We start from the raw sequence: 15,503 nt of genomic DNA, 5'->3' as shown, positions 1-15,503 counted from the left end.
ATTGTTAGCTTGGATAACTTTTTCTCTTTTTCATCCATGATGTTAATTGGTGAGACATTTTGATCTTCGTGCTAACCAACCTAACTTTTTAATTTCATTTAGGTGTTGGAGCAGGCGATGGATATGATCTAAAAGTCAAAATAGTAATGGAGAAAAAGGTTGTCTTTTCCTGTACTTACTTAAGAAATTGTTAGGTAAGAGAAATCACGTGAATTGAAAAAAATCTGATGTTTGTTTTAAGGCTGAATGTCAAAGCAGCAATGTTCACCTTCCTAAACGATCACTCACCATAAAGAGTCCATAACGCTTTCTGGTTACCATCCAACTTGGTGTCACTGGGTTTGGATGCAAACCAGAGATAAATTAACCTCTTTGTTCAAAACAGTTTTTTCAGGGTCCTTTCCAGAACTTATTTCTGTTCAGTGTTGCTTTGCCTTTCACTTTTCCACAAATGCTGAGCATGTTCCCAGGAATGTATTAAGGATTTTAATTTACATATCTGGTCATTTTTAGCCATATTCTCTTGTTGTTCATTTTATCTTATATAGCACTGATTCTAAAATTTTAGTGTGCATGAAAACCACTGAGGAGCTTGTAAAGATTTACATTCTTAGGTTGTACCCCCAAAGTATGATTTGGGAAATCTGGAATGGGGGCCAGGAATCCACAGACTTGGCAATGTCCCAAGTGATTCTAAGTCAGACGTTCTGTGGGATGACCCTATGAGAAATAATGCAAGAGTGAATGAACTGGGGAGGAATCTCTTTATTCAAAGCAAAAGGGACCTGGTAGTCAATGTTTTGCTGCAATGAAGAAATGCCTAAAACTATATACCTTTTCTGAAACAATAAGAAAGCTTCCTTTATGGGTTTAATAACCATAAACTTTTCCTACCCAGGCCTTTGTCTCAGATTCTCTTGTTACTAACCCTATTCCTTCCCTCTCTGCATCGCCACCCCCCCTCTTTTTTTGGCCTCTCTCAACTGAGGGCATTCACCCAGGCCTGACCCTTGGCTTTCTGTTCTTAGCAAATGCTTTATTCTTGGTTGAAGAATGACCCATTCCCCTTACTTAAACTACTATTTGTTCATTTACTGGACAGATGTTTATGAGAACCCACTGAGTTGTAGATGCAGAAGCTATAACATGAACAGTTTCCACTCCAACTCAAATGCATTAGCCGGTCTGAATTATCAATGAGCTTTCTCTGCTTCTGCAAATGGCACCAGCATTCTGACACAGGCCCTGTGCTTTGATTCTCTTTGCCTTGGCTCCCTAAATCCAGTTAGTTATCAATCCCTGTTGATTATGCCTTTGAAATTTTTCTGTGTTCTCCTTCCTTTCTGTTCTCACTGCCACTAACTGTCCAGAACCTCATTTGCTCATGCTTAGATTTCTACAATGGTCTCCTTACCTTTTCTTTCTCCTTATATAATGCAATGTATAGAATCCTGAAATATGCATCCTGAAATACTGCTCTCATTGTGAAAGTTGTAGGTAGAGCAGAAGACACACTGCGTGCCCATGGTCAGAGCCAGTTAACACCTTTGGCTCAACATCTTTATCTGTAAAATAAATATCACATCTCAAGTGTTATGGGAATTAAATTAGATAATATATATAAAGTTTCTTTGTAAACTATAAATCACTAAATAAGTGTTATATGTGATAATTATCAGGCATCTCTGTCACAAAGGAAATGCCCCACCATATTCTTCAACAACTTCACTCTTATTTCTTTGGCTTTTGAGCTCTTAAGATGTAATAGCCCTAATGTAGTACCTGACCTTATTTCCATCAGTAGCTTGACCAACAGACTTCATTCCAAATAAACTGGGTCATCCCCTTTGGCTCTTGGAACACAACTCTAATTTATTTAGTTAGTTACTTGGTTATTTCTTTCTTTCCTTCCTTCCCTTTTTCTTTTCTTGAGTCAGGGTCTCATTCTGTCGACAACCCAGGCTGTAGCACAGTGGCGTGATCATGGCTTACTGCAGCCTCGACCTCCTGAACTCAAGTAATCCCCCAATTTTTTTTATTTTTTGTAGAGACTGGATCTTGCTATATTGCCCAGGCTGGTCTCAAATTCCTGGGCTCAAGCAACCTTTACACCTCAGCCTCGCAACATGCCGAGATTATAGGCATGAGCCACACTGCCTGAACTTCTTTGTTGCTGTTTTTCTAATTTCTTTTTTTCTTTTTTTTTTTGAGACGAAGTTTCACTCTTGTTGCCCAGGCTGGAGTGCAATGGTGCGATCTCGGCTCACTGCAACCTCTGCCCCCCGGGTTCAAGTGATTCTCCTGCCTCAGCCTCCTAAGTAGCTGAGATTACAGGCATGCGCCACCACACCCAGCTAATTTTTGTATTTTTAGTAGAGATAGGGTTTCTCCATGTTGGTCAGGCTGATCTCGATCTGCCAACCGCAGGTGATCTGCCTGTCTTGGCCTCCCAAAGTGTTGGGATCACAGGTGTGAGCCACCATGCCCGGCCTATTTTTCTAATTTCTACTTTGCATTATTGCTGGTCTTTTTCCCTCTGTATGGACTAGATTCTATTTTCAGAGCCCTTCTTCCTTTATCTAAACTGTTTGATGTCCAATTCAATTTTTACCTCCTCAATGAAATTTTTGCATTCTGCACCTTCTGTTAACTAGCCCCCAACAGTGCATAACAGCACACCCAGTCTTCATTATACAGATTGAGTTAATATACCATTCTACTATTGTTTCTTATGTGTACAGCTCCCTGAAGGGACTGACTGAGTCTGTACCTCCTTTAGTGTTTTTCACAGGACCTAGACCTTTCTTATTGTGGGTGCCATTATTTACAGGCGAGTGAATCAAAGAAATAGTATAGCTTCAAAGTCATTCATTCCAAAACTTGACCTATCTTTGGTCACTTCATCCACCAGGCTGCAATGGTCAAGTCCAAAGATCCCATTGACAAACACAAGAGTTCTGATAAAACATGATGAGCAGGGGGACCCCGCTCTCCCCCTCCCTCGGGAGAAGCAGGTGGGCCCACCGCCCAAGTGTTACAGGCCCCCATTGTTATTTTTTAAATTTAGAAAATAAAAAACCTTGGTGAGTTACACATTGCTTTTTGAATGTCAATGCTAGCTTTAAAACTGAGCTTCTTAATGTATTCTCAAAAGAGGCCCTAATGCATGAAATCAAATGACACACATTAAATAATAATATTTAATTGATTAAAGTCTAATAGAAAATTCAGTACTTTTTAAAAGTGAGGCATTTTTTTAAAGTGCCTCATGGCCGAGCACGGTGGCTCATGCCTCTAATCCCAGCATTTTGGGAGGCCGAGACGGGTAGATCACAAGGTCAAGAGATCGAGACCATGCTGGCCAACATGGTGAAACCTGGTCTCTACTAAAAATACAAAAATTAGTTCGGTGTGGTGGTGCACGCCTGTAGTCCCAGCTACTCGGGAGGCAGAGGCAGGAGAATCGCTTGAACCCAGGAGGCGGAGGTTGCAGTGAGCCGAGATCCCACCACTGCACTTCAGCATGGTGATAGAGCAAGACTCCATCTCAAAAAAAAAAAAAGAAAGAAAAGAAAAGTGCCTCATGATAACCCTCAAACATGTTGGCCTTTAAAAAATGTGAACAACAGGACCGGTGCTGTGGCTCACGCCTGTAATTTCAACACTTTGGGAGGCCCAGGTGGGCAAATCACTTGAGGCCAGGAGTTCGAGACCAGCCTGGCCAATATAGTGAAACCCCATGTCTACTAAAAATACAAAAAGTAGCTGGTTGTGGTGGCATGTGCCTATAGTCCCAGCTACTCAGGAGGCTGAGGCACAGGAATCACTCCAACCTGGGAGGCAGAGGTTGCAGTGAGCCTAGATCACGCCCCTGCACTTCAGCCTGGGTGACAGTGAGACTCTATCTCAAAAACACACACACACACACACATACATACAAACAACAGTATTGCAAATAGAAAAGGTTATTAATAATTATTTATGCATGTAGTGATTGGGCTGTGAGACCAAAAATACTTGATAAATATTAGAAGTCATGACAAGTGAAAAGGAACTTCATTGTTATCATTAGTTAGGTTTATAGTTCTAAATTCCATGTGTTCATTCACAGGTATTTCATGACACTGAAACAGAGCAATAATTGATGTATTCAACAGTCCACCTCTGTATGATGATGTGAAAGTGCAATTTTTCTCTTTGGTGAGTAATCAAGAAACAGCCTCTGCCATTGTTCTTGTCTGGTCTTTTGAATGATTTTATTTAAGATTTGCTTTATTACACTTCCCAACAAGGGAGATGATAGATGTCATCCCATAGAGGGAGGGGGGAGAAAAACAATAAATCAGATTTATAACAATTTTTTTTAAAAGAACATATGTAATTTGAATAATTTTTGTTCATTTGTTTTTTTTCTAAATTGTAAATTTTCTAATTTTTCTAAATTTACATATATTACCAATACAAAAAATACAAAATAAACACACACACAAAAAAGCCAAGATGCTAAAAAAACCAAAGTTATGTTTTACTGCATAGCAATGATTACATTTTGTTTTGCTTTTTTTTTTAATTAAAAAATTAATCATGCCTATAATCCCAGCATTTCGGGAGGCCGAGGCAGGTGGATCACATGAGGTCTGGGGTTCAAGACCAGCCTGACCAACATGGAGAAACCCCGTCTCTATTAAAGGTACAAAATTAGCTGGGCGTGGTGGCGGGCACCTGTAATCCCAGCTACTCGGGAGGCAGAGGCAGGAGAATCGCTTGAACTCGAGAGGCAGAGGTTGCAGTTGAGCTGAGATTGCACCACTGCACTCCAGCCTGGGTGACAAGAGCGAGACCCTGTCAAAAAAAAAAAATTGAGACAGGGTCTCACTCTATCACCCAGGCTGGAGTGCAGTGGCGTGATCATAGCTAACTGCAGCTTCAACCTCCTGGGCTCAAGCAATCCTCCCACTTCAGCCTCCCAAGTAGCTGGGAGCACTGACTGGAAAGAGTTAGGTTTGGGTGACTCAGTTGGGTGAAACACAGAGAAGGCAGCACAGTACAACACGTGAAATAACTGAAGCAGTTTTTTTATTAATTCCAGAGAGAAGAGGGCAGCACACTTTGCAGGGCTAACTGGAAGGGAGAGCCATCCAGAAGACCTGTGCTTGACTGATGGTTGGGGAACAATAGCGAGAGAGAGGGAGGGACCTGGGAGTGGAAGCCTTTATTGGGATGTAAGGTGCTATCTGAGCAGGTTTCCTACAGGGAGGTCCACTTTGGTTTAATGCAAGCAGCCGTGAGTCTCTGCTGTGACTGAGAGGTGGTCATTGATATATCCACATGGTTCATGCGGAGTATGGGGCTCTGTGGGGTGAGTCAAGTAGGTTATATCTAGCTGTCCCATAATGAGGTGGTCCCCAGGAGAAGGTTGAATAAGGTAGATACCAGGATCAGTCACATTGAGAAACTGGGAGGTGAACTGGAAACTGCTGAGGGTGACTGAACCCCACTTCTGATATCAGAAAGTCCAATTTATATTTAAAAGGGATGCTGAGGCAACAAAAAAATTGTAAGAATTCACTATAATATACTTGGGTATATTATAGGCATAGGTCCTTAGTAGATTCTGTTTAGCACTATCTAAACCAGATTCAAATATCAGCATTTGAATTAAATATCTAGCATGGAAAAAATACTATTCCTTGAAAATTTTGATAGAAACAGCAAGACAATGCAATAGCATTTTCTTAAGCCTCCTCCTTTGTGCCTTGAGTTTATTGTTATAGACTGCAGAGTGCTACGTATTTAATGGTTATAATTGTTTGATAAATATATAAAGGAATAAAGGAATGAACTTTAATTTCTTTGGAATGATTAGTTCTTGGTATCAGTTTTATTTTGAAAAAATTTTTTTTTCTTTTTAGGATCTTCCTAAATACTATGACAACTGTCCTTTTTTCTTCTGGTTTAACACATCTTTTATACAAAATAACAGATATGGATATAATATAAACCTATAGAAACAGCCTAATCTTCAGTGTCTGTGTATAAGATATAATGGCAAGTCTTTTCCTGGTTGTCATGAACTTTATAGAAAGCAAAAAATCCTCGAGCCACCATTGACCATTGCTGTACTCCTCTTAATTTGGTTATTTTAAAAATACAGTTGTTCTTGAGACCCACTGTTGCAGTATCCTCAAGGTCCATGCCATAGGACTAGGACTGTGTTATGAGTTCAAAAGTATTATAACCAGATTTTAAGTGTGGTAGTAAATTCTTCCCAGAGAAGTTCAATATGAGTCTGCTGAGTACCTTCAATATGTCAGGTCCTCAGTAGGCACTGATTTACCAATGACAAACCAACACCAAATTTTGTGCTAAAGTAAGGCAGGATCTAGGGAGGCTTCAGCTAGCGGAAAAGCTGACTGACACACATATCTAAGAGAAGTTATAAGACACAGTAAGTATTAAGGAGTACAGCTAAAAATATCATTAAGTAATAGCCTCCCATTTAAATGTGGCTTTCTAATAACTGAATTGGGAAAACTTTCTGAAAAATTATTAATTGGATTTGAAGATTATTGTTCCAAAAAAACCTTCTGCCATATTTGGAAACTCATTTTTCAATCTAGAAGTTCTCCAGTATAAGTAGCATTTGTTCTGTGGTGGTGAAAAATTGAGACTTTTTCTAATCAACCATACTCTTCAATACAAAAGGAGAAAGTATTTTTTAAATGATTTAGGTGAGAGTTGGAGAAGTGGCTATGATTATATGTAGCATGAATTTATAGTTATTGTTACATCCAGTCCTAATCTTTTCTTCAGATGTGGGCTGGATCTAATAACTCCTTAAGTCCAGCAAGGCAACGGTAAATTAAACCTGTGATCTACACACTTGTAATGCATAGACATTTAATGGATTTTGATAGAGTGAACTTCGGATTTGATGGAAATTTTTACGATTTTTTTTTCTTGGATGCATACAAACAATAAGCTTTTTCTTCTAACATGAGCAAAGTCCCTCAAATAGTGAGAGCTGGGTGGAGCTTCATTTGATGCTGTTCCTCAAAAGTGGTTCTTCCTAAAGGATACAGTTTTATTCCTTCAAAACACCATATTCATTTTGAAGAAGCAATAAGTTAGATCACTTTTATTCTCAGTTTTATATAAATTTCTAAAGATTTCTGTAACATTTAAATTTATATACTACTTGGTATAGCTGTTTTTGTTATGAGATTGTTGTTTAGCCAAAAATGCCAACTTCTATCATTTAGAACATTAGGCATAAATGGGTTAACAAATTTATGCCTAGTGTTCCATTATTGGAATGCTAAGCATGTGGGAGTTATATGCTACTGCTCAAAGTCCTCTCCAAGGTCTGATCGTAAAAATTCAAAAAATTGCAACCTCACACATAAATTTAAAGGGATATAGTATTTTATTACTGGGTTTTCATTCATACCTAGCCTGACTGATTTCTGAAATTTAGATATTTTATTAAACCTGAATGTCATTAATTCCATAAAAAGCAGTGTTAAAAGAATCAGCGGCTGGGCAGCGGAACGCGGTGGCTCACACCTGTAATCCCAGCACTTTGGGAGGCCGAGGCAGGCAGATCACGAGGTCAGGAGATCAAGACCATCCTGGCTAACGCGGTGAAACCCTGTCTCTACTAAAAATACAAATACAAAAATTAGCCGGGCGTGGTGGTGGGCGCCTGTAGTCCCAGCTACTCAGGAGGCTGAGGCAGGAGAATGGCGTGAACCTGGGAGGTGGAGCTTGCGGTGAGCCGAGATTGAGCCACTGCACTCCAGCCTGGGCGACAGAGCAAGGCTCCATCTCAAAAAAAAAAAAAAAAAAATCAGCAGCTGGGCATGGTGGCTCATGCCTGTAATCCCAGCACTTTGGGAGGCCGAGGCAGGCAGATCATGAGGTCAGGAGATGGAAACCATCCTGGCCAACATGGTGAAATCCCATCTCTGCTAAAAATACAAAAATTAGCCGGGCGTGGTGGCGAGTGCCTGTAATCCCAGCTACTCAGGAGGCTGAGGCAGGAGAATCGCTTGAACCAGGGAGTCAGAGGTTGCAGTGAGCCGAGGTCACTGCACTCCAGCCTGGCAAGAGAACAACACTCGGTCTCAAAAAAAAAAAAAAAGAATCAGTATGAGTTACTGATGTGTTGCTAGAGCCAACTGAGACACAAAAAACAAGGCTGAGGTTCTATTCATGGTAAGGTTCTTTTTTTGTTTCTTCAAGCTCTAACAAGGGTACCCAACTGCATGGCTTTTCAGTTAGCCCCAATATAAAAATGTAATAATTTTTTTTCTATTCTTAGGCTTAAACCACAAAGAAATGAATTGGATAATCCACATAAACAAAAGACATGGAAAATTTACCCACCAGAATTTGCAGTAGAGATTTTATTAGAAATGACTTACAGTTATGTTGTGGCTGGTATCTGATTAAGTATAGTTCCCCCTTCCACTTCTGGGAAAGAATTATGTTCTTTCCAACCCCTGCCACATAGTTATATGTTCTAAATCTTCCTTGATGATATATCTATATTTATATATGTTTACATATGTTCTTGATAAATCTATTAAATAGATATAGATAAAATGTCAGTTTTGTTTCTTTTTTGAAGGCATATACTTTACAGTTTCCATCTTGTATTTCTATAAATTTGGAACACAGTACGCAGGAACATTAGGTATCATTTTGAAGAACTCTGAAATAGAATTTTCATGTCAAAATAATTGAGATATTTAAAAATTGTGATTCCCCAACACCCACTTACTTACATACTTTTGGTCAAGTATTTATTCCCTGCTTTGTTTCACATATGTAATTTCAGATTTATTAGAAAGCTAATTTATATTTTTTTCTTCTACTTCATTTACAAACTGTTAACAGATTGGCAGCAAAGACTAAGTTTTAAATCCAGAAGAGAGAAATGTTTCACACAAGCAGTCCCCCAATTCCCAACGCACACTCTTCTCTCATTCCAAGCACTAAATGGGTAGCTTGCTTAACAAGCTTCCTTTAATTACACACAGACATGGGGGTTGGGGTAAGAAGATCGTGGTAAATATGGAGGATAAATAATCTTCAGTAACTTCTGCTTTTGTATAAAATTGTAAGTGAATCAAAAGAAATATTTGTTCTTAGAGTAATCTAGGTGTATTATTTTGAAATCCGCTACTCCTGCTCACAACCAACTTCACCTAAGCCTGGGGGACTCTGAAGGGAGGTAATCTTTTCATTATAAACACCGGTTAGCCTTATGTCTACGGGAAATCATTATTATTTCCTCTTTGGTGCTGGGTGCTACTTTTTTAAAACAAATTTTTTATTTTTATTTTTTATTTTTGAGACAGGGTCTCACTCTGGTTGTAGAGACTGGAGTGCAGTGGTGTGATCTTGGTTCACTGCAGCCTCGACCTCCCAGGCTCAGGTGATTCTCCCACCTCCAGCCTTCCGAGTAGCTGGGACTATAGGCGCATGCCACCACACCCGGCTAATTTTTTTGTATTTTTAGTAGAGATGAAGTTTTGTCATGTTGCCCAGATTGGTCTCAAATTCCTGAACTCAAGCAATCTGCCTGCCTCAGCCTTCCAAAGTGTTGGGATTACAGGCATGAACCACCATGCCCAGCCAGTGGGTGTTACTTTATTCAAAGTACCTTCATTGCCACTGTATCTTCAGGCCATGATTGTCCTTGAAAAAAGTTCTATTTTGGCTTTATAGAAATTATTCTTATTCAAATGATTTTCCTTTTATTGGCAAGGCTCTCAACAATCTAAACCAAGATGAATTCATCAGGAAATGAAAGGTAGCAACTAATAAGACAGGGGTCACTGCTAAAACACGATATACTCGTTCCTGAAAAACCTTGCACTCTACAGAAAGCAATAAAAAAAGAAGCAGTTCATGAAAATATAAGGTTTGAGAGTTCAAGGCAAACCACTCCAGCATAACAACTTTGTAACCAACACACTAACCACTCGGACCATCCACATCAGCAGCTCAATGTCTGGAGTTTGCCATAGGAGCTTTTTAATTTTTGAGTGGAAATAGAATACTTTATATAAGGGCTGCGGGTACCAGAGTGGCGCAGATGAGAGTAGAGCCCCGGGCCATGGTTGGCATGGAAGGCAGCAACCTGCCAGGAGCGAAGAGCTCCACGAGGCTGGTGAGCAGCCTAGCTGCAGGTGATTTTTTCTCCTCTAAATATTCCAAAAAAGGTTCCAACTGCCAGTGCAGCAGCCCACCTAAAGGCTTTTGTTCTTTACTCCCGCTAATCTGGTTCCCCCTTTGAAGAAAAGATCATACAACATGCTTTCAAATTCCCTTCATGTTATGATTATTAATATTATACCCTGCCATCCATATTACAGAAACATGTATAGGCACAACATAGGACTATTTCATTTAAAATTCACACAGCAATAATCTACAGAGGGCAGATTATGTCCTGGGTTTAGGTGAATAGGGAGGAAAATACTTAGCTGGCTCAGGGAAGAGTAAGATCTGTCTTTTTCAATACTAGCAATACAGGAAGGAAGGAACCCCCCTTTTTTATTTTAAGAATTTCACTTTTTGAAATAAGGAGGTTACCATTAAGGTTTCTCTTCCCCAAACCTCCAAGACCCACCAAATTTCTGGAAATGATGAGTTGTTACACTATTCTGCTTTTGCTTATTCAAAGAAAACTTGTTTAAGACCTCTTTGGGTATTGCTTTCTTAGAATGCAAAATGAATGATTATTTGAACAACTCAAGAAACTTATATCAGAATGATACTCATGTTTTAAAACTTTAATTTTAAATATGGGGGTATGTGTGCAAGTTTGTCACATCAGTATATTGCATCCTGGTAGTAAGCATAGTACCCAATAGGTAGTTTTTCAACCTGCACCCCTCTCCCTCCATCCCCCTCTAGTAGTCCACAATGTCTGTTGTTCCCATCTTTATGTCCAAGAGTACCTGTTGTTTGGCTCTCATAAGTGAGAACATGTGGTATTTGGTTTTCTGTCCCTTTATTAATTTGCTTAGGATAACGGCCTCCAACTCCATCTATGTTGCTGCAAAAGACATGATTTCACACATTTTTATGGCTGCATAGAATTCCATCGTGTATGTGTACCATTTTCTCTATCCAGTCCACCACTGATGGGCACCTAGGTTGATTCCATATCTTTGCTATTGTGAATAGCACAGCTCCCGTATCTTTGCTATTGTAAATAGCACAGCAATGAACATATCAGTGTGCGTGTCTTTTGGTAGAATGATCTTTTTTCCATTGGGTATATACCCAATAATGGGATTACTGGGTCAAATAGTAGCTGTGTTTTAAGTTCTTTGAGAAAATCTCTGACTGCTTTCCACAGTGGCTGAACTAATTTACATGCCCACCAACAGTGTATAAACATTCCCTTTTTTCTGCAGCCTTGCCAGCATCTGTTGTTCGTGACTTTTTATTAGTAGCCATTCTGACTAGTGTGAGAGGGTATCTCATTGTGGTTTTGATTTGCGCTTCTCTGACAATAAGTGATGTGAAGCATTTTTTCATATGTTCATTGGTCACTTGCATGTCTTCTTTTGGGAAGTATGTGTTCAGGTACTTTCCCCATTTTTTAATGGGGTTATTTGGTTTCTGCGTGTTGATTTTCTGTAAGTTCCTTATAGATTCTGGATATTAGACCTTTGTTGGATGCATAGTTTGCAAATGTTTTCTCCTGTTCTGTAGGTTGTCTGTTTACTCTGTCAATCATTTCTCTTGCTGTGCAGAAACTCTTTAGTTTTTTTAGGTCCCACTTGTCAATCTTTGTTTTTATTGCAATTGCTTTTGGGGACTTAGTTAAAAATTCTTTGCCAAGGCCAATGTCAAGAAGGGTATTTTTGAGGTTTTCTTCTAGGATTTTTATCATTTGAGGTCTTATATTTAAATCTTTAATCTATCTCCAGTTAATTTTTGTATATGATGAAAGGTATGGGTCCAGTATCATTATTCTGCATATAGCTAGCCAGTTACCCCAGCACCATTTATTGAATAGGGAGTCCTTCCCCCATTGCTTGTTTTTGTCAGCCTTGTCAAAGATCATATGGTTGTAAGTATAAGGCTTTATTCTGGGTTTTCTATTCTGTTCCATTGGTCTGTGTGTCTGCTTTTTTACCAGTACCATGCTGTTTCGGCTACTATAGCATTATAGTTTGAAGCCTCTGGCTTTGCCCTTTTTGCTCAGATTTGCCTTGGCTATTCAGGCTCTCTTTTGGTTTCATATGAATTTTAGAATACATTTTTCTAATTCTGTGAAGAATGACATTGGTAGTTTGATAGAAATAGCACTGAATCTGTAAACTGCTTTGGGCAGTATGGGTCATTTGAATGATACTGATTCTTCCAATCCATGAGCATGGAATGTTTTTCTATTTAATTGTGTTATCTCTGATTTCTTTCAGCAGTGTTTTGTGGTTCTTGTAGAGCTCTTTCACATCCTTTGTTAGCTGTACTCCTAGGTATTTCATTTTGTTTATGGCTATTGTAAATGGGATTCTGTTCTTGATTTGACTTTCAGCCTGGACATTATTGGTGTACAGAAATGCTGTTTTTGTACATTTTTTTATCCTGAAACGTTGCTAAAGTTGTTTATCAGTTCTAGTAGCCTTTTGGCAGAGTCTTCAGGGTTTTCTGGACGTAGAATCATATCATCAGCAAAGAGAGATAGTTAGACTTTTTCTTTTTCCTATTTGGATGCCTTTCTTTCTTTCTCCTGCCTGAGTGCTCTGGGTAGGACTTCCCGTACTATGCTGAATAGGATTGGGGAGAGCGGGCATGATTGCCTTGTTCCATGTCTCATGGGGATTGGTTCCAGCTTTTGCCCATGCAGTAGTTTGGTGGCTGTGGGTTTGTCATAGATGGCTCTTATTATTTTGAGGTATGTTCCTTTGATACCTAATCTGTTGAGGTGTTTAATGTGAAGGGATGTTGGATTTTATCAAAAGTTGTTTCTGCATCTATCGAGATGATCATATGGTTTTTGCTTTTAGTTCTGTTTATGTGGTGAATCAAATTTATTGATTTGCGTATGTTGAACCAGCCTTGCATCCCTGGACTGAAGCCTTCGTGATTGTGGTGTATTAACTTACTGATGTGCTGCTGGATTCTGTTTCCTAGTATTTTATATAGAATTTTTGTGTCTATGTTCATCAGAGTAATTGGCCTGAAGTTTTCTTTTTGTGTGTGTCTCTGCCAGATTTTGGTATTAGGCTGATGATGGCTTCATAGAATGAGTTAGGCAGGCGCCCCTCATCCTCAATTCTTTGGAATAGTTTCACTAGAACCAGTACCGGTTCTTTGTACATCTTGTAGAATTCAGCTGTGGCTCCATCTGGTCCAGGGCTTTTCCTTGTTGGTAGATTTTTTATTAGTGATTTGATTTCAGAAATCAATATTTGTCTATTCAAGGTTTCAATCTCTTTCTGATTCAATCTTGGGAGATTTTATGTTTCCAGGAATTTATCCATTTACTTTTTTTTTTTTTCGAGATGGAGTCTCGCACTGTCGCCCAGGCTGGAGTGCAGTGGCGCGATCTCGGCTCACTGTAACCTCTGCCGCCCGGGTCCAAGTGATTCTCCTGCCTCAGCCTCCTGAGTAGCTGGTATTACAGGCGCCCGCCACCATGCCCAGCTAATTTTTTGTATTTTTAGTAGAGACGGGGTTTCACTATGTTGACCAGGAGGGTCTTGAACCCCTGACCTCGTGATCCACCCACCTCAGCCTCCCAAAGTGCTAGGATTACAGGCATGAGCCACCATGCCTGGCCTATCCATTTCCTCTAGATGATCTAATCTGTGTGCACAGAGTTGTTTATACTGTTCTCTGAGGATCTTTTGTATTTCTGTGGGATTGATTGTAATGTCATATTTGTTATTTATGATTGTACTTATTTGGCTCTTTATTTCTTTGTTTAGCTATCAGCCTATCAATCTTGTTTATTTTTTGAAAAACTAATTATTGGTTTCATTGATCTTTTGTGTAGATTTTTGCATCTAGTCTCAAAAAAAAAAAAACAGCACCTCAAAAAGCACTTCATTTAGTGGTTCTGTAATTTCTCTTCTGCCAGCTTTGGGGTTCATTTATTCTTTTTTTTCTAGTTCCCTTAAGTGCAAAGTAGGGATGTTAATTTGAGATATTTCTAACTTCTTGATGAAGGCATTTAGTGCTATAAACTTTCCTCTTAACACTGCTTTAGCTGCATCCCAGAGATTTTGATATGTTGTGTCCCTACTTTCATTAATTTGAAACAACTTTTTTATTTCTGCCTTAATTTAAGTGTTCACCCCAGGAGTTATTCAGGAGCAAATTATTTAATTTCCATGTATTTATGTATTTTTGAAAGATCTTCTTGATACTGATTTCTATTTTTGTCACACTGTGGTTAGAGTGTGCGGTTGGTGTGATTTCAAACTTTTTGAATTTAATGAGGCTTGCTTTATGGCCAAGCATGTGGTTGATCTTAGAATATGTTCTGTGTGCACATGAGAATGTATCTTCTGTGTTTATTGGATAAAGTGTTCTGTGGATGTCTCTCAAGTCCAATTGGTCAACGGTCAAGTGTAAGTACAGAGTTTGTTAGTTTTCTACCTCAGTGATCTGTCTATTGCTGTCAGTGGGGTGTTGAAGTCTCCTGCTATTATTGTGTGGTTGTCTAAATCTTTTTGTAGGCCAAGAAAAACTTGTTTTATGAATTTGGGTGCTCTAATATTGGGTATGTACATATTTAGGCTAGGTCTTCTGACTGGACTGTGCTCTTTAACATTCTATAATGCCCTTCTTTGTCCTTAATTTTTATTGGTTAAAAATGTTTCATCTAACATAAGAATAGTGACTCCTGCTCTTTTTTGTTTTCCATTTGCATGATAGATCTTTCTTCATCCCTTTACTTTCAGCCTGTGGATGTCATTAGGAGTGAGGTGGGTTTCTTGAAGACAGCAGATGATTTGAGTCTTGTCTTTTGATCCAGCCTGTCACTTTTTGCCTTTTAAGTGGGGAGTTTAGCCCATTTACATTCAGGGTTAGTAATGACATGTGATTTTCATCCTGTCATCATGTTGTTAGCTGGTTGTTGTATTGACTTGTTTGTGTGGTTGCTCTGTATTGCCTATGAGCTATGTGCTTAAATGTGTTTTTGTGGTAGCAGGTTTTTTCAATTCCACGTTTAGCACTTTCTAAAGGATCTCTTATAAGGCTGGTCTAGTTGAATTCCCTCAGTGTTTGTTTCTCTGAGCATTTTATTTCTCCATCACTTCTGAAGTTTTTTGGTGGGATATGAAATTCTTAATTGGAATTTATTTTCTTTAAGGAGACTGAAAGCAGATTCCCCAATCTCTTCTGGCTTGTAAGGTTTCTGCTGAAAAGTCTGCTGCTAGCCTGATGGGTTTCCCCACGTACATAACCTGGCTCTTCTCTTCTGCTTCAAGATTTTTTCCTTTTCTATTGACCTTGGTGAATCT

General features: G+C 39.1%; 1 protein-coding gene and 1 long non-coding RNA gene across 5 annotated transcripts in view; one reads left to right on the top strand and one right to left on the bottom strand.

Annotated features, from left to right (window-relative positions):
- Window positions 1-15,503, top strand: part of LOC129011517 (uncharacterized) — a 119,963-nt gene that overhangs the window by 88,416 nt on the left and 16,044 nt on the right. For 2 of the 4 annotated variants that reach the window (XR_010123551.1, XR_010123549.1), the window contains 3 exons: window positions 103-194; window positions 4,112-4,200; window positions 4,601-4,690. This is a non-coding gene — a long non-coding RNA (uncharacterized LOC129011517). Of the gene's footprint in view, window positions 1-102; window positions 195-4,111; window positions 4,201-4,600; window positions 4,691-5,089; window positions 5,960-15,503 lie in introns of those variants that run through there. The other 2 variants (XR_008493345.2, XR_010123550.1) reach the window with 2 other exon arrangements.
- SLC25A15 (solute carrier family 25 member 15) overlaps window positions 1,465-15,503 on the bottom strand; it is a 39,954-nt gene continuing 25,915 nt past the window's right edge. The window contains exon 7 of the mRNA XM_054446565.2: window positions 1,465-1,565. Within this exon, the coding sequence (XP_054302540.1) occupies window positions 1,480-1,565 (86 nt within the window). The 3' untranslated portion in view covers window positions 1,465-1,479. The remainder of the gene's footprint in view (window positions 1,566-15,503) is intronic.

This window comes from Pongo pygmaeus, chromosome 14, assembly GCF_028885625.2.
Source record: "Pongo pygmaeus isolate AG05252 chromosome 14, NHGRI_mPonPyg2-v2.0_pri, whole genome shotgun sequence".
Classification (NCBI taxonomy): Eukaryota; Metazoa; Chordata; class Mammalia; order Primates; family Hominidae; genus Pongo; species Pongo pygmaeus.
Note: the sequence above shows the minus strand (reverse complement) of the source record. Positions and strands in the feature narration are given on the sequence as shown.